The 19,430-nt window shown below is 48.0% G+C and overlaps 1 protein-coding gene across 1 annotated transcript; it reads right to left on the reverse strand.

The window, feature by feature from the left end:
- Positions 1 to 14,542: 14,542 nt before the first annotated feature.
- Positions 14,543 to 18,424, reverse strand: LOC127317976 (probable protein phosphatase 2C 54). The gene is made up of 4 exons (XM_051348586.2): positions 18,074 to 18,424; positions 16,592 to 16,792; positions 15,877 to 16,088; positions 14,543 to 15,396 (listed from the first exon to the last, which is right to left on the reverse strand). The coding sequence occupies exons 1-4, from the start codon at positions 18,149 to 18,151 to the stop codon at positions 14,826 to 14,828; spliced, it is 1,062 nt and encodes a 353-aa protein (XP_051204546.1). The 5' UTR covers positions 18,152 to 18,424; the 3' UTR covers positions 14,543 to 14,825.
- Positions 18,425 to 19,430: the final 1,006 nt, after the last annotated feature.

Genomic DNA, 19,430 nt, shown 5'->3' on the forward strand with positions numbered 1-19,430 from the left:
CAAATTTTTAAAATCATATTTCTATTTCTATTTGCTATTTTCCATTTCTATTTCTATTTTCTATTTTCCATTTCTATTTTCCATTTCTATTTCTATCTCCTATTTTCCATTTCTATTTCTATTTGCTATTTTCCATTTTCTATTTCTATTTGCTATTTTCCATTTCTATTTCTATTTTTTATTTTCCATTTCTATTTCTATTTCCTATTTTCCATTTCTATTTCTATTTTCTATTTTCCATTTCTATTTCTATTTTCCATTTCTATTTTCCATTTCCATTTCTATTTCTATTTCCTATTTTCATTTTTGTTTCTATTTGCTATTTTTTTCAGATTGCAACAAGTAATTAGTAAAATGCAAAAAAAATTACCTATGGGGAGGCAGGGGCGGATCCGGGGAGGCGCGGGTGCGGCAGGGGTGGAGCAGGGGAGGCACGGGCGCGGCAGGGGTGCTGCAGGGGAGGCACGGGCGCGGCAGGGGCGGAGCAGGGGAGGCGGCGGCGGCGCGCAGGGCGGAGCAGGGGAGGCACGGGCGCGCAGGGCGGAGCAGGGAAGGCGGCGGCGGCGCGCGGGGTTGGAGGAGGCGACGGCGGTGACGGTGAGGAGGAGGGGACGGCGGGGTTGGGGGAGGGCAGTGGCGGCGCGCGGGGTTGGGGGAGGGCAGTGGCGGCGCGGTGAGGAAGAGGGAGCTGAGGGTGGTGGCTGAGGGCGTGCGTGCGTGCGTGCTCGGTCGGTCGGCCCGACCAAGTTAACCAACCCTATCTGTGCCGACGGCTAAGCCGTCGGCACACTTTTTTTCTTTTTTTTCTTTTTTTTATTTCTATTTCTATTTTTATTTTTCTTTCTATTTTTATTTTTCTTTTTCTTTTTTCCTTTTTATTTCTTTATTTACTTTTGCAGTGGTTGCTAGGAGCTGAGCGCGCGGGGTGGAGGAGCTGAGGGTGGCGACACATAAAATGACGCCACGCGGTTATTTTTATTTCTATTTCTATTTTTATTTTTCTTTTTTTCTTTTTATTTCTTTATTTTCTTTTGCAGTGGTTGCTAGGACACATAAAATGATGCCACGTGGCTCCGCGTGATTTTATGACTTCATTTACTTCGCCAACTGTGCAAAACGGGGCCGCCGGGACATGCGGTATGGCCGTACCGGGCGCGCGGTTGCACCCGTCCGCCAACGCGCGAAACGGAAAACATTTAGCACATAAAATGACGCGTCATAGACCTAAAACCATTTTTCCCTCCATTTATTGAGGGAAGGAAAGTGTCGCTCCAGTTCAAATCCGGTCAGTTTCCAGCGGATTCGGCGGGACACCGCAGGAAGCGGGAGGGATTCCCAGATGGCTACCGCGCGCATATGGCATGTGATAGGTGGTGCGTAGGAGGTATCCTACCGCTGTGCGGAGGTCCCGCGCAATACTGAAATGCGCACCATGTAGCTGCTTCACAAAAAAAAGCCCTTCCGGCACCCCGAAAATGGAAAAACCGTCGCCCGTGGTTCGGATTGGAAATCCGCGACCGGGGCCTTGCTTCCCATCCTAGGGCCCACGCACGTGCCAAATATGGCCTCGTTCCGACAAACTATGTGGTGAAACGGGCCGTTTCCTACTCATTTCCCCTAAAAGCCATTGAACTCCGGACGTGATAGCCCTGTTCGTGAAGGGTTTTTCAAGATAATTGCCGTATCCCAGTTCCGTCTTTTGCAGTGGTTGCTAGGACACATAAAATGACGCCACGCGGCTCCGCGCGATTTTATGACTTCGTTTACTTCGCCAACTGTGCAAAACGGGGCCGCCGGGACATGCGGTATGGCCGTACCGGGCGCGCGGTTGCACCCGTCCGCCAACGCGCGAAACGGAAAACATTTAGCACATAAAATGACGCGTCATAGACCTAAAACCATTTTTCCCTCCATTTATTGAGGGAAGGAAAGTGTCGCCCCAGTTCAAATCCGGTCAGTTTCCAGCGGGACACCGCAGGAAGCGGGAGGGATTCCCAGATGGCTATCACGCGCATATGGCATGTGATAGGTGGTGCGTAGGAGGTATCCTACCGCTGCGCGGAGGTCCCGCGCAATACTGAAATGCGCACCATGTAGCTGCTTCACAAAAACAAGCCCTTCCGGCACCCCGAAAATGGAAAAACCGTCGCCCGTGGTTCGGATTGGAAATCCGCGACCGGGGCCTTGCTTCCCATCCTAGGGCCCACGCACGTGCCAAATATGGCCTCGTTCCGACAAACTATGTGGTGAAACGGGCCGTTTCCTACTCATTTCCCCTAAAAGCCATTGAACTCCGGACGTGATAGCCCTGTTCGTGAAGGGTTTTTCAAGATAATTGCCGTATCCCAGTTCCGTCTTTTGCAGTGGTTGCTAGGACACATAAAATTATGCCACGCGGCTCCGCGCGATTTTATGACTTCGTTTACTTCGCCAACTGTGCAAAACGGGGCCGCCGGGACATGCGGTATGGCCGTACCGGGCGCGCGGTTGCACCCGTCCGCCAACGCGCGAAACGGAAAACATTTAGCATATAAAATGACACGTCATAGACCTAAAACCATTTTTCCCTCCATTTATTGAGGGAAGGAAAGTGTCGCCCCAGTTCAAATCCGGTCAGTTTCCAGCGGATTCGGCGGGACACCGCAGGAAGCAGGAGGGATTCCCAGATGGCTACCGCGCGCATATGGCATGTGATAGGTGGTGCGTAGGAGGTATCCTACCGTTGCGCGGAGGTCCCGCGCAATACTGAAATGCGCACCATGTAGCTGCTTCACAAAAAAAAGCCCTTCCGGCACCCCGAAAATGGAAAAACCGTCGCCCGTGGTTCGGATTGGAAATCCGCGATCGGGGCCTTGCTTCCCATCCTAGGGCCCACGCACATGCCAAATATGGCCTCATTCCGACAAACTATGTGGTGAAACGGGCCGTTTCCTACTCATTTCCCCTAAAAGCCATTGAACTCCGGACGTGATAGCCCTGTTCGTGAAGGGTTTTTCAAGATAATTGCCGTATCCCAGTTCCGTCTTTTGCAGTGGTTGCTAGGACACATAAAATGACGCCACGCGGTTCCGCGCGATTTTATGACTTCGTTTACTTCGCCAACTGTGCAAAACGGGGCCGCCGGGACATGCGGTATGGCCGTACCGGGCGCGCGGTTGCACCCGTCCGCCAACGCGCGAAACGGAAAACATTTAGCACATAAAATGACGCGTCATAGACCTAAAACCATTTTTCCCTCCATTTATTGAGGGAAGGAAAGTGTCGCCCCAGTTCAAATCCGGTCAGTTTCCAGCGGATTCGGCGGGACACCGCAGGAAGCGGGAGGGATTCCCAGATGGCTACCGCGCGCATATGGCATGTGATAGGTGGTGCGTAGGAGGTATCCTACCGCTGCGCGGAGGTCCCGCGCAATACTGAAATGCGCACCATGTAGCTGCTTCACAAAAAAAAGCCCTTCCGGCACCCCGAAAATGGAAAAACCGTCGCCCGTGTTTCGGATTGGAAATCCGCGACCGGGGCCTTGCTTCCCATCCTAGGGCCCACGCACGTGCCAAATATGGCCTCGTTCCGACAAACTATGTGGTGAAACGGGCCGTTTCCTACTCATTTCCCCTAAAAGCCATTGAACTCCGCACGTGATAGCCCTGTTCGTGAAGGGTTTTTCAAGATAATTGCCGTATCCCAGTTTCGTCTTTTGCAGTGGTTGCTAGGACACATAAAATGACGCCACGCGGCTCCGCGCGATTTTATGACTTTGTTTACTTCGCCAACTGTGCAAAACGGGGCCGCCGGGACATGCGGTATGGCCGTACCGGGCGCGCGGTTGCACCCGTCCGCCAACGCGCGAAACGGAAAACATTTAGCACATAAAATGACGCGTCATAGACCTAAAACCATTTTTCCCTCCATTTATTGAGGGAAGGAAAGTGTCGCCCCAGTTCAAATCCGGTCAGTTTCCAGCGGGACACCGCAGGAAGCGGGAGGGATTCCCAGATGGCTACCGCGCGCATATGGCATGTGATAGGTGGTGTGTAGGAGGTATCCTACCGCTGCGCGGAGGTCCCGCGCAATACTGAAATGCGCACCATGTAGCTGCTTCACAAAAAAAAGCCCTTCCGGCACCCCGAAAATGGAAAAACCGTCGCCCATGGTTCGGATTGGAAATCCGTGACCGGGGCCTTGCTTCCCATCCTAGGGCCCACGCACGTGCCAAATATGGCCTCGTTCCGACAAACTATGTGGTGAAACGGGCCGTTTCCTACTCATTTCCCCTAAAAGCCATTGAACTCCGGACGTGATAGCCCTGTTCGTGAAGGGTTTTTCAAGATAATTGCCGTATCCCAGTTCCGTCTTTTGCAGTGGTTGCTAGGACACATAAAATTATGCCACGCGGCTCCGCGCGATTTTATGACTTCGTTTACTTCGCCAGCTGTGCAAAACGGGGCCGCCGGGACATGCGGTATGGCCGTACCGGGCGCGCGGTTGCACCCGTCCGCCAACGCGCGAAACGGAAAACATTTAGCATATAAAATGACACGTCATAGACCTAAAACCATTTTTCCCTCCATTTATTGAGGGAAGGAAAGTGTCGCCCCAGTTCAAATCCGGTCAGTTTCCAGCGGATTCGGCGGGACACCGCAGGAAGCAGGAGGGATTCCCAGATGGCTACCGCGCGCATATGGCATGTGATAGGTGGTGCGTAGGAGGTATCCTACCGCTGCGCGGAGGTCCCGCGCAATACTGAAATGCGCACCATGTAGCTGCTTCACAAAAAAAAGCCCTTCCGGCACCCCGAAAATGGAAAAACCGTCGCCCGTGGTTCGGATTGGAAATCCGCGATCGGGGCCTTGCTTCCCATCCTAGGGCCCACGCACATGCCAAATATGGCCTCATTCCGACAAACTATGTGGTGAAACGGGCCGTTTCCTACTCATTTCCCCTAAAAGCCATTGAACTCCGGACGTGATAGCCCTGTTCGTGAAGGGTTTTTCAAGATAATTGCCGTATCCCAGTTCCGTCTTTTGCAGTGGTTGCTAGGACACATAAAATGACGCCACGCGGCTCCGCGCGATTTTATGACTTCGTTTACTTCGCCAACTGTGCAAAACGGGGCCGCCGGGACATGCGGTATGGCCGTACCGGGCGCGCGGTTGCACCCGTCCGCCAACGCGCGAAACGGAAAACATTTAGCACATAAAATGACGCGTCATAGACCTAAAACCATTTTTCCCTCCATTTATTGAGGGAAGGAAAGTGTCGCCCCAGTTCAAATCCGGTCAGTTTCCAGCGGATTCGGCGGGACACCGCAGGAAGCGGGAGGGATTCCCAGATGGCTACCGCGCGCATATGGCATGTGATAGGTGGTGCGTAGGAGGTATCCTACCGCTGCGCGGAGGTCCCGCGCAATACTGAAATGCGCACCATGTAGCTGCTTCACAAAAAAAAGCCCTTCCGGCACCCCGAAAATGGAAAAACCGTCGCCCGTGTTTCGGATTGGAAATCCGCGACCGGGGCCTTGCTTCCCATCCTAGGGCCCACGCACGTGCCAAATATGGCCTCGTTCCGACACACTATGTGGTGAAACGGGCCGTTTCCTACTCATTTCCCCTAAAAGCCATTGAACTTCGCACGTGATAGCCCTGTTCGTGAAGGGTTTTTCAAGATAATTGCCGTATCCCAGTTCCGTCTTTTGCAGTGGTTGCTAGGACACATAAAATGACGCCACGCGGCTCCGCGCGATTTTATGACTTCGTTTACTTCGCCAACTGTGCAAAACGGGGCGCCGGACATGCGGTATGGCCGCACGGGCGCGCGGTTGCACCCGTCCGCCAACGCGCGAAACGGAAAACATTTAGCACATAAAATGACGCGTCATAGACCTAAAACCATTTTTCCCTCCATTTATTGAGGGAAGGAAAGTGTCGCCCCAGTTCAAATCCGGTCAGTTTCCAGCGGATTCGGCGGGACACCGCAGGAAGCAGGAGGGATTCCCAGATGGCTACCGCGCGCATATGGCATGTGATAGGTGGTGCGTAGGAGGTATCCTACCGCTGCGCGGAGGTCCCGCGCAATACTGAAATGCGCACCATGTAGCTGCTTCACAAAAAAAGCCCTTCCGGCACCCCGAAAATGGAAAAACCGTCGCCCGTGGTTCGGATTGGAAATCCGCGACCGGGGCCTTGCTTCCCATCCTAGGGCCCACGCACGTGACAAATATGGCCTCGTTCCGACAAACTATGTGGTGAAACGGGCCGTTTCCTACTCATTTCCCCTAAAAGCCATTGAACTCCGGACGTGATAGCCCTGTTCGTGAAGGGTTTTTCAAGATAATTGCCGTATCCCAGTTCCGTCTTTTGCAGTGGTTGCTAGGACACATAAAATGACGCCACGCGGCTCCGCGCGATTTTATGACTTCGTTTACTTCGCCAACTGTGCAAAACGGGGCCGCCGGGACATGCGGTATGGCCGTACCGGGCGCGCGGTTGCACCCGTCCGCCAACGCGCGAAACGGAAAACATTTAGCACATAAAATGACGCGTCATAGACCTAAAACCATTTTTCCCTCCATTTATTGAGGGAAGGAAAGTGTCGCCCCAGTTCAAATCCGGTCAGTTTCCAGCGGATTCGGCGGGACACCGCAGGAAGCGGGAGGGATTCCCAGATGGCTACCGCGCGCATATGGCATGTGATAGGTGGTGCGTAGGAGGTATCCAGACCCTACATCACACTTGTGCACATATGCTAGGGACATATGCAAGTTTTTAAGCGGTTCCGACGCTCCGCTGATCTGTATCTTCGGAAACCCTAGGGCGGGGACCCCGCAGATCTACCCCTATAGCTTTCTCCGTGTGACGGTGTAACAATGGATTTTTTTATTTGCTTTGGTTTGTTTAGGACATATGTACATGGGAAACCATAGGTTGGGCTTACTTTACCATAAAATAGGCTCCATTTTAGCCGTACCAGGAGTTTGCACATACATATCCTGGATTTTCACCAAGTGCTGGCCTATGTCTGCGAAAATCGTCAACGCCGGGTACATGCAAGGTTAGCCAAACCCTACATCACACTTGTGCACATATGCTAGGGACATATGCAAGTTTTTAAGCGGTTCCGACGCTCCGCTGATCTGTATCTTCGGAAACCCTAGGGCGGGGACCCCGCAGATCTACCCCTATAGCTTTCTCCGTGTGACGGTGTAACAATGGATTTTTTTATTTGCTTTGGTTTGTTTAGGATATATGTACATGGGAAACCATAGGTTGGGCTTACTTTACCATAAAATAGGCTCCATTTTAGCCGTACCAGGAGTTTCCACATACAAATCCTGGATTTTCACCAAGTGCTGGCCCATGTCTGTGAAAATCGTCAACGCCGGGTACATCCAAGGTTGGCCAAACCCTACATCACACTTGTGCACATATGCTAGGGACATATGCAAGTTTTTAAGCGGTTCCGACGCTCCGCTGATCTATATCTTCGGAAACCCTAGGGCGGGGACCCCGCAGATCTACCCCTATAGCTTTCTCCGTGTGACGGTGTAACAATGGATTTTTTTATTTTCTTTGGTTTGTTTAGGACATATGTACATGGGAAACCATAGGTTGGGCTTACTTTACCATAAAATAGGCTCCATTTTAGCCGTACCAGGAGTTTCCACATACAGATCCTGGATTTTCACCAAGTGCTGGCCCATGTCTGTGAAAATCGTCAACGCCGGGTACATGCAAGGTTGGCCAAACCCTACATCACACTTGTGCACATATGCTAGGGACATATGCAAGTTTTTAAGCGGTTCCGACGCTCCGCTGATCTGTATCTTCGGAAACCCTAGGGCGGGGACCCCGCAGATCTACCCCTATAGCTTTCTCCGTGTGACGGTGTAACAATGGATTTTTTTATTTTCTTTGGTTTGTTTAGGACATATGTACATGGGAAACCATAGGTTGGGCTTACTTTACCATAAAATAGGCTCCATTTTAGCCGTACCAGGAGTTTCCACATACAGATCCTGGATTTTCACCAAGTGCTGGCCCATGTCTGCGAAAATCGTCAACGCCGGGTACATGCAAGGTTAGCCAAACCCTACATCACACTTATGCACATATGCTAGGGACATATGCAAGTTTTTAAGCGGTTCCGACGCTCCGCTGATCTGTATCTTCGGAAACCCTAGGGCGGGGACCCCGCAGATCTACCCCTATAGCTTTCTCCGTGTGACGGTGTAACAATGGATTTTTTTATTTGCTTTGGTTTGTTTAGGACATATGTACATGGGAAACCATAGGTTGGGCTTACTTTACCATAAAATAGGCTCCATTTTAGCCGTACCAGGAGTTTCCACATACAGATCCTGGATTTTACCCCTACAGTCTATAATTTGCCTGAGTTTTGGGACCATTCCCACCCTCCGATGCTCGATTTCTGACGACACACAATAATGATACACTTAAGAACTTGAGACCCACACACGTTACAAAGCACTTAAATAACTAGACCCACACACAAACCAAAACACTTAAAGAACTAGACCACACACAAACCAAAGCACTTAAAGAACTACACCCACACACGAAGCAAAGCACTTAAAAACTACACTACTAACACACAAACCAAAACACTTAAAAAACTAAACCCACACACGAACAAAGCACTTAACACTGGATCGACACATGACCCGTTAGACACACGGACTCGACACACACACATACTAATCAGTTCTCGAAATCTTCGTCCTCGCTAGGGGTGTCCTCTGAAGCGGTACTTGAGAGGTACGAAAACCACCGTTCATCATTTTCCCCCCATGTCGACGCCTCTCCTTTGGCGTACTCCGCGTCATATTCGGCCCTCCTCTGCCGCTTTCCCGCCCTCCTCTCTCTCATGTACGCCTGCTTCTCCTTCCAGAATGCGCGCGTGGCCGCGACGTCTCCGGGATGGTCTCTGCGCCACTGTGCCATGAACTGCTCGTCCGCCTCGGTGGTATCAATCCGCCGCTGGCCATCTCTGAACCGCTGCGCTTCACCCTCTGAGCGAAGTAGCGGCTCAGTAGAGAGACTCTCGGCTTCCGTCAGAGACCTGACCTCCGGGAAGTTCAATTCGTGGCGCGACCGGCCAAACCTCCAAGCCGCAACGTCGTATGCGCGGGCAGCAGCCTCCTTCGTGTAGAAGGTGCCGAGCCACACACGCACACCACCGGCGGAGATTTCGGACGCGAAATGGCCCGCAGCCCGCTGGCGAACGCCGATGAAGCCCGTGTTGCTACGGCGACGAGGAGCCATCTCGACGGCAGCTGAGCTCAGAGGATTCTGTGGTGTTTTTTGGATGAGAGAGTTGATGAGGAGAGAAATGTTGCTGGTGATGTTAGTGTTGAGAAGACATGGCTATATATAGGACGACGAGGGCTGAAACGGCGGGAATAATTGGCGGGAGAGAATGGGCGCGAGAAGAATGGCGGGAGGGAAGGAGCGGGGAAAAATGGCGGGAATGTTGGAGGAAAAATTGGCGGGAACCTGTGCCGACGGCCTGGCCGTCGGCCTACATAGGAAATGGCGCGAAAAGAATGGCGCGAAAAAGGGCGGGAAGAAGGAAAAATTGGCGGGGAAGCTGTGCCGACGGCCTGGCCGTCGGCCCACATCACGCCGTTTGCCACCTGCTGACGCCGTTGTCGGTGGCTGTCTGTGGCCCCACCATATGTCCATGTGCCGACGGCTAGGCTACGTGCCGTCGGCACAGACTGGGTTTGTGCCGACGGCTAAAGTGCGCCGACGGCGGCCGTCGGCTCTGGTGGTTCTGTGCCGACGGCCAGGCTGTGCCGACGGCCAGGCTGTGCCGAAGGCCACTTTGCTGGGCTGACGGCGAGTGAGGCTGTGCCGACGGCGACCGTCGGCACAGATTCTGGCCGTCGGCACGTCGGCGGGTTCCCGTAGTGGATGGTCTAAAGACCTATTTGTAGTTTTTATGTTTTTTTTTGTTCTTTGTACTACTGTGGATGATTATTAATAAATTGGTGGCCTTTTTCATAAAAAAAACCCTAGGGATAGCGAAATGGCAAGAAAATTCAGTACGATAGGCAAGACATTTCTCAATATGTATCTCGTTGAGATATCACAACGCAAATTAGACTCTATATAACAAATTTAGAAGGTAAATTTACATATTTCTGACAGTGCTATGTATATCTTAATCAAAATCAAAGCTCTCTTGTAGTGACAATGTCTATAAACAGAATTTCCATGAAAAGAACAATGTTCTTGTGCTGGACTGACAACACTATGACTTGTAAAACCACTTCGTGTATCACCTTGAATGGTTAAATGTTGATCTATTCCCTGAAAATCAAGAATGCATGTGATCATTCAGATCTGAGAGGAGTTGAGGTTTACGCTCATCAGGTACAGGAACCCCCTAACGGTATCAGGAACAACATTACAGACTTACGGTCCATAGATTTTAAGGTTATGGCCCACTACAGAAAATTCAGCATACATAATATTGAAATTTAGAGCAGGGAAATGGAGAGTAATCAGTTAATCAGCCCAGTTGGTTAATGTAACTTAATGTGCACACAAGAGCATATCTGAAAGGCTGAGAATCAAAATAGTTCCTCATAGGAAAGATGTCAGGTTTGCATGTATAAGACTGAACCTTGGTATCGAGTTGCATGTGTAAGACTGAATTTCGTTGTCTGGTACTTGTGAATAAGATGCGAAAAATGCATCCAAGTTGTGCATTACTTTGTTGGAATTTCCGTAACTTAGCACGTGAATGTTCCATATATCTTTTTATGATGACTTAGATCAATCTCGCACTCCGTCAGATATAAGACTGAATTTTGCTATGTGGTGCTTGTGATAATAAGCATGTAGGCAAATAGATCCAGATTGTTCATTATTTTGGTGGATTTTCGCAGCTTAGCATGTGAAATATATAGTCCATATTTTTTTTACTGGTGGTGACTTGGATCAACTTTTTTTGCCCTTGGTATGAATCTTCGTAGACTTCACTCTCCAGTATTTTTGACCAATGCAGGGAAAATTTGCCAAAAAAAACTTGAATTTTGATTTCCCTCCACCAAGAACAGAATAATTAATGCATTAACAGTTGTTTCCTAAGACTACACGTGCATTGCACGTGCCAGATTACTAGTGAGCTTCAACAATCCACCGGCATGTATGTTAATTATTCTAAATCCTTGATGTGTACGGTTTCTATGATGCGTTTGAGTCACCAACATTTGCTAAATTTTCCGTGGGAAAATTTCTTACTTTGCACAAATAATTTCTCATCATACTCAGGTGTTGTGGCTGAACCAAGAGCAATTGAAGCAAGAATGGGTAATCCGGAAGTTTGAATATCGATCATCCCATTGAAGCGTGGAAGTTCAGTTTACTATTTTAAGTCTTTGGTGCTGGTTTCAGTTTGGGTCTTATTCTGTAGTATCTGTTAACTGATTACTCTCCATTCAAGAATCATCATACTGAGTTGTTCTTCAAAACTGATTGCTTCATTTTGCGGTGACATGAATAGAGCCCGAAGCAAGAGGAAGTGAAGCAGGACATAGAGATGTGGAAGTTTGAATATGGATCAAGCTATTGAAGCATGGGACTTCAGTTTGCTCGTTTGGTGCTGGTTACATTTTGGGTCTTATTCCATATCTGATATGGGAATCTTAGTTAGCATCCTTTGCTCTTTTTGTGTATAGCTTATCTGATTGTTGGTCAGGGCAAGATATGGTCATGAAATTGTTTAAGCTCTTGCTCCTTCAGTTATTTTGTTACTACCTTTATGAGACTGGTCCCTGCAACTTCCTTTGCGGTAGAAAAATGACCCCCGTCGCTCTTGCCCAGGGCGATGCGGGGCGATCTACCTGCCAATCCTAGCGCCGCAATGTGCGTTTCCTCCCCCGCGCCGCCACCGGAGGAAGCTGCTGGGCAGAGTTCACGCGGCCGACGGCGGTGGCCGGGCGTCTCCTCGCGACTTCCTCAGATTCCGGTGCGGCGGATCTGGGCAGGGTGCGGTAATGCGCCGGCGTGCGTGCGGGCCTCCGGGCTTGGCGGGCAACGTCGCAACCCAGCGACCGGTGGTGGTTGCCACTGTCGGCGTGCCATGCCGGTGGCGGAGGTGCGGGTTGGGACGGGCCGATTGGGTGCACCCTAGGTCGGTTTTTCCTTGCTCTCTCCGCGGTGTCGGCTGTCGGCGGTGGAGGGCAGGCTATTGGGCTGCTGCGTTGCGCAGGCGTGGGCTTGTCTCCGGACTTTGATCTGCACTTGTTGTCGCCGGCATTGCCTCGGCCAGCCTAGGATGGTCGGCGTCGTTGGGGCCCGACCTGAATAAAGGTGGCGGCCCTAGGGTTTCTCTTGTGTGGAGATGAAGGGCTGCCTGAATCCTGTCCTTCTTGTCCTGGCCGAGCGTTGAGTTTCGGAAGGCTCTTCCGACGAATGTAACAGTGAACATATTGCTTGGAGTTTGCTAGATCGGGTGGTATTCGGTCGTGTGTACCCATGCTTTTATTCCGACCGACTGGTTTTGGAGGGAGCGGCGCGAGCTCCGTTTTGTACTCATTAGGTGACATTTTGGTCCATGGTGAAGTCAGAGGCACATATTGGAGGACTGGCAATGGAGGTTCAAGTCTCTACGTTGTTGAGACACTTGTTTGGTATTTAGGGCTTCGCAACAACATTATGAAAGTGGGGGCGGCGGCATAGGTAAATTCAGAGTCTTGCCTTTCAGGGTGAAAATCCAAGGTCTGGCCTTAATTGGTTATGCATGACAATGTTCTTGTTGAAGGCTTTTGAAAACGGGGACTATCTTCAAGGTGAAAACCTAAGATCATTGATCGGGCGAGGACGGCGCTTGTGCACTACTCTCTTCTTGGAGACGTCGCTTTTGGATATCCTAAAGTTCAAGTGTTGTCTTGGTGGTAGATGTTGTTGTTGCTAGAGCTGAAATACTGTAGCGGGACTTTTATTTCTTAATTTCCTTTTATTTTATTTTTGGCTGTGTGCATCCTGACTACTATTAGGGTATTACGTTGCTGCAGATGCTAGGTGTATTTGGTATCTTCAAATATTAATATATTCCTTTTATCGAAAAAAAAACTTCCTTTGCGCTGCAAAAATGCTTCATATGTTCATAGTAGTATCAAATCGCTCCTGGGATCCATGAATGTATGTGCTTATACTAGCCCAGGCTCAAAGCAGAGTAGCTGGCGAGAAAAACTGCAGCATTTCCGGCAATGTCCCGGCCAAACATGAGCCTGCCCACCAGAAGGGAACCAATCCATGTAATTTATACTTCTTTGAACCAAATGTCGTCAACGAGTTAGTACTACACCAGCTATGTTTCTTCCTCTCTTTAACATGGCAAAAATGAAAATGAAAAAAAGAAGAACCCCATCCCAGATCTTGCTATAGCAGCAGTACCTTGCCTCTAAAGAAGAATGGAAAATGCATGGAGAGATCTGCTTAGTGGTGCCTGGGATTATGGCCCCTGGGGCCATAGTAATCCACATGGATGTCAGGCATCCCGTGCCTATTTTTCTCTTCAGAGATGGTCTCGCCCAATTCATCCGATGATGCCTCACCATCAGGCTTGATCACCACCCCTTTGTCCACAGATTTCTGTAACCGATCGAAGAGTGCGGCATGAGTTAGTAAACCGATCCAAACAAAAGCAACATCAGAGATGAGTGTAGAAATCACTTACATTGAGCACCTTGTTGCTGAGTGCTGCCTGGCTCCCTGCATCCAACCTGATACCCTGGGCTGTTGCCACCATCAGGAGCAGAACCAAGGCAGCTGCAGCCAGCGGCAAGCAGACCTTCACCATCTGGTATCTGTGTAAGGATCTTGAATGACTTGACTACAGACTTCAGACAATATAGCTTCAAGTCTTCAACTCAGCTCAGCTGGAATGGAACTGTGACTCAGTGAGGAGAAGCTGTGGACTCTGATGCCTGAAGAACCATTTGACCTGAGACCATATATACCCAGACACAGAACTTCGGTCAAGGACACCACCCTGGGCCCAGCCAGTGATTGGCGTACTCATGTCTGCAATGAAGGTCTACCTGAAGTACCAATGCAGGAATGTTGGCCGTTGTTTATGCCATCTCTGCCACCACTTTAGACAAGTGTGTCTGCCCCAACTATGGAACCATGTTTAGGACATTGGACCCTGGATTAGGTGCATAATGCCATGGGAGGATGGGATTAATTTATGTCAAGTGCTTCTCAAGTTATAGTGGACATCTGTTCCTGGAAATTTGCCTGCGTGTCTCCCAAGAAACGCACAGGACTGCGTATGTTTGATCGTGCATTCCTCCAAAAAGGTGTCCGGAAACTGGTTGAATTGGGTAGTTAAATGGAATGCAAAAAAGTTGGAATAGTTTAACGGGAAGGGCCAGCGATCTATGCAGTTGGGCATTGTTCTTGCGCTTTTCATACCCTTATCACTTATCAGGTAATACTTTGCTCGTCTGTGTTCAGCTCTGTGCTTGTGTGTACTTTATGACCTGTCAACTGAAAATTCATGAGACACAGGAGACAGTGAACTCGCCACAATTTAAAACAATAAAGCTGCAGTGACACTCTCCAACAATTGTATTTACGGAGCAAATAGGGAAATATGTGACGAAGTGAGCCTGGGTTCCAGCCACTAAGAATTGCTCACAAGTGTGAGCTCATGTTTGTTGGTTTAATTACCAACAAGAATTGTAACCACTGTCTCAGCAATGGTTAACAACTAAGAACAATGAGGTGCCAACATGACTACATACAATTAGAGCTCAACAACACGGCATAGTACTCCGATCACAGAATGATATGTTATTGGCTTCCCAGGAGTACCCTGAGGCTATTGAGCCCATCAGCAGATATGCTCCTTGCCACCCTACCAGGCCGATTTACTCTGATCTGAGGCGGCACCACCAGGTGAAAAGAAACCAACACTGCAGTTAGGTTGTCTGTGGCTCCCCGCCTTATTGCCTCCTCGACGATTTCCTTGCAGCACAGCTTCACGTCGTTGTGCTCTTGGAGACGCCTCCGTGCAAAATCCACGGCATTTTGGTTTGAGTAGACATCCCAGATCCCATCGCTGCCGATGATCAAGAACTCGTCGTCCTTTGTCAGTGTGGTCATCTTGACCTCTGGTTCAGCACTCAGGGGGCCTGCTCCAGGCCTATCTGCTTCTTTCATTCCCTCAAGATGCCAGTCACCAAGGGCTCTAGTGACTCCTAACAGACCATTCAGGTAACCATCATCCACATAGGCACCGAGTGACTCTACCCGCAGTTTTTCACTCAGGCTGCAAGGCCTGTGATCCGTCGACATCTCCATTGCAATACCACACCGGGAAAGAACTGCTCTGCAATCACCGGCATTGGCGACCAGAAGGGACCTGCACTAGACATAATAATGGTTAGTATTGGTCACTTGAAATGCCAATTGGTAGTGCAGTTTACAGGTAAAAGAAAACAGCAAAAAATAAGATGACCTTAAGTTGGACAAACGTCAGCAATATTATGCTTTTAGAAATATCTTCTGGAATAGACAAAGATGTGTAAATATAAATCATATGCTTGGGACGCAGATTCAAAATATTCAGAATCCTCTAGTATAACATATTTGCTGAACATGCGAGGTGATCTACACAGCACAGAAACAATATAAATATCATGGTACCAGTTCACCATGCATTTTCATTCTATGTCCATAGAAAAATGTACCTTATGAATCAATCCATTTAAAAGATGCTGAACAATGAGACTTTGTATGGAAACCAAATGTATTACAGGCATATCTTATGGTATTAATGACCAACTCAATCAAAGATGCAATTAAAAAGGGAGAACCATAGTTATATGTGCCACAAAACTACCTTCCAAAAATCATTGCTGTAAGTGCTGTTGTGCCGGATGACAGAGCTCTGTGGTGAGAGCATTTATCAGCAAACTGATTATCTATCTGCACAAAGGATCTGCTCACTACTTTCTCAAGCTCAAGAGGAAAATCAGCATCTTCAACAATGACCCTTGGTAAGTTATCACGAACAAAATGAGCAGCATCTTTTCCACCGTGCCCATCAAAGACCTAGAAATTGGAACTGTCAAAACTTAACTTACACTAAAATAATATATTTTGATTCACAAAAGGAGAACAATTAAAATGATGACCACATAATAAAAAAACGGAACTCTATAAGTACTACAGTTACATTCTGAGCTCCGCAACACACACTGCATTCTGTAAATGAACTATGATTCTATGAAGATAACTTTATTGGATAGTTGCAGGATGCTGAATGTAGACCACAGTTAGTAGTCAAGGATCAAGGATAGGACTGACTAGGTTTAGATCTTGAGGATACATATGATCTGTCTGTACATACTCTATACAAGTTTGCTGGTGCACAAAATACAACTCATATTCTTTACTACTGAGTGTACCATGCAACACAGATATAATCTGACATAATTCTCTTCTTCCATTTTTGGACAGGTCTCTCAATTATTGTCGGTTATACACTAGTAAAATGGATAGAATTAATTTCTGTCAAAATGAGCAAAACTAAAAAAGAGAGAGCAAGTACCTACCCCATAAAAGGAAACAACTTCTGTATCCACTGTTGGATAACCAACACTTTTAGCTAGGTCAGCAATACACACATGTGTATCTTCCATGTACTGACGACTTCCAATATCTGACCAACCCCCTGATCGAACATTTGGAAGGAAATTGGCAAAATTGCTCTGCTTGAAATCAGCAGTTGTGGTGTTCTCACAAACACTCTCCATCTGTATGTTGAAAAATGGATTAGTACAATGACGGTGGGGAAAACAGGAAAGAATTCCATTCAAAGATGAAGCACCGCTGTGCATACTAAATTTCTTATGAACCTATTACGATAACAAAAAATTATTCAGACTGCATGTGATGACCAGGTAACTTGATCATATGTTCATAACTGGTATTAGCCAATTTCTGCAGACAGTCCTATTATTATTAGCTTTGATGACTACCATGTCTAGTTTAGTGCTCCTACTCTTGGAATAGCAACTTGGAAATATAAACAGGTTGCATTAACTAGTACATAATCTTTTTTTGCAGAGAATTATTTAAGCACCTAATTTAACTAACTAATGTACAACTTAGTAAGATCAATAGATGCCTAACTATTTCTAGTACATGAATGACACAAGAAAAGTTAACACGGGATAACCAAACTAGATAATGACCATTTGATATAGTTTGATGCGACAATAAAAATCACCTATAGCCGTCTGCTGATTAAACAAATAGAGTCGTATATAAATGGGTAAATGTAATCAAATTACATGGTTCAGCACTACAATTGCACAAACTAATGATGGCAACCCATCAAAACAGGAATATTGAAGCTACAGTCAGATCGATCACTGATATAATGCCAGGCGCTTCAAAGCAAGCAATCAACATGTATCATAGCAAGAATAAAGTGACGTTCACTTAGCATAGCATTAGGACCATGTTTTCTTTCAATTCAACCTTGGGGGAAAAAACTTGCAAATCGTACAAGTAGTAGGAGTAATAATTATTCCTGTTTGCTACGTACAATAGTCTAGAACTGGTACCTCCCTGACACCCTGTGGCAGTAAATTTCATCACAATCACAAGCAAATGATTGGACACAGCGGCTACACCCAGTACAGTTCCAGAGTACTACTAGCTAAGAAGAGATACAATGCATAGACAAATATCGATCTGTCATGCCTCACCAGAAATCTCATACCGAACACTACCAGTTACAATGCAGGAACTTAAATCCGTCCTATCAAATGATTCAGAGAGCATTCTCTCCCTTAAAACAACAACAAAAATCCTCCCAAATTCTATGAAACGGAAGCACCAGACGTGTCCACAAGGCAAACACAACATGGTTACTTCGAGCTCAATTAATCCTTCGTACCATGACGAACTCAGATGAACCAACAGAAATCATCAAATTTCCCGAATACGGTGAGATTCATCTAGGCTGCTAGCAAAAAAGTACCCTCCCAAAATCGGATCTTGCTGCAGAGACAGAGGCAGGCACTCACATGAGGCAAGGTGATCTCGGCAGGCTTCTCCACTCCGGCGTCTCCAAAATCGAGCCTCTCTGCGTCGTCCACGCACATGCCGGCCCCGGACAGGCCTGCCTCCTGCGTTTCTTGGGTCTGGTAGGAAGATCGGGCAAGCACCAGGGAAAAGGAGTAGAAGGGAAACAAGTTAGGAGGGAGAAGAATAATAAGGGTAGGAGTAGAGTAGGAGGGGCAGAGGAAGAGGAATCCGAGGAGGAGAGCAACGGAGATGCTTTGGGAATATCTGTGGCGAAAGAAATCCTTTGGGGAAAGTAGAGGCCAAGGGGAAGCTTGAGGTGGTTGTTTGTTGGATGGAGCTGGAATTTTTTAAAGAGAAAGAGAGGAGAGCGGTGATGAGAGAGAGACTGGGAGGAAGAAAGGCACGTGGTGCGTGAGCGTCAGATGTGATGTCATTGGGCTTCAGTGCTTACTCAGTCAAATTTGATCAATATAATACAGGATATATATACTGTATATGTCTATATGGAAAGTTTAGATATCCTATTTTTTATAATGATATAATATTTATGTTGTATAACTTATATAATATTGGTCAAATTGATAATCTAGGATATGCACAGGTTCTATAAACCATGTCTGTGTGTAATGTGCCACCCAAGCACGAGGCTTAGAGCAAGTATAATAAGTCCTAGTCAGCTGGCTATAAGGATTAAAATAATATATTCATGCTTAGTTGGAGGAGAGAGAGGATGAGAGAGAAGAGGAGTGGGCTTTTATGCAAGAGTCAGCTCTAGCACGTGCTCCTAGTCACTTTGTGAGAGTGAAATGTGGGCCATCCATTGATAAAGTAGTACATGATTATAGCTCACTATTATACATGTTGGCTCTATTTTAGCTACAAATAACATGGCATATGGCTTATAGCCAGCAGCTGGCTATACTATTAAACTTGCTCTTAGACATCAAGAACCTCGATGTGAAGAATGAGTGTATGCAGCTGAAGCTTGGGCATCGCCTCCACTTCAGCATGGACGCCCCGTGGCCACGGTTGGCCTAGAAAATGGGCACCGTCTACGCCACCCCCGGTTTGCACTAGAAGCACCTCAACGCCCTGGTGCAGATGTACTTGTGGTGTCTCCATTGCCCAGGTTGGCGACGGGCGCCACACCTCCTTCTGGCTAGACATGTTGCTCGGGGGCAGCGTAATCATGAGCCGCTGGCCAATTCTCCTCTCGCATGCCCTGGATCAGGATGCCACGATCATTGTTGTTCTCTCCGCTGGGGTCCGACGCTCCTCGGCTCACTTCTGCAAGGTGCGCGCCTGCTGCTGGAGCTCCTCGCACTGGTGGGTGATGTCGCACTGACGGAGGCCCCA

This window comes from Lolium perenne, chromosome 7, assembly GCF_019359855.2.
Source record: "Lolium perenne isolate Kyuss_39 chromosome 7, Kyuss_2.0, whole genome shotgun sequence".
NCBI lineage: Eukaryota > Viridiplantae > Streptophyta > Magnoliopsida > Poales > Poaceae > Lolium > Lolium perenne.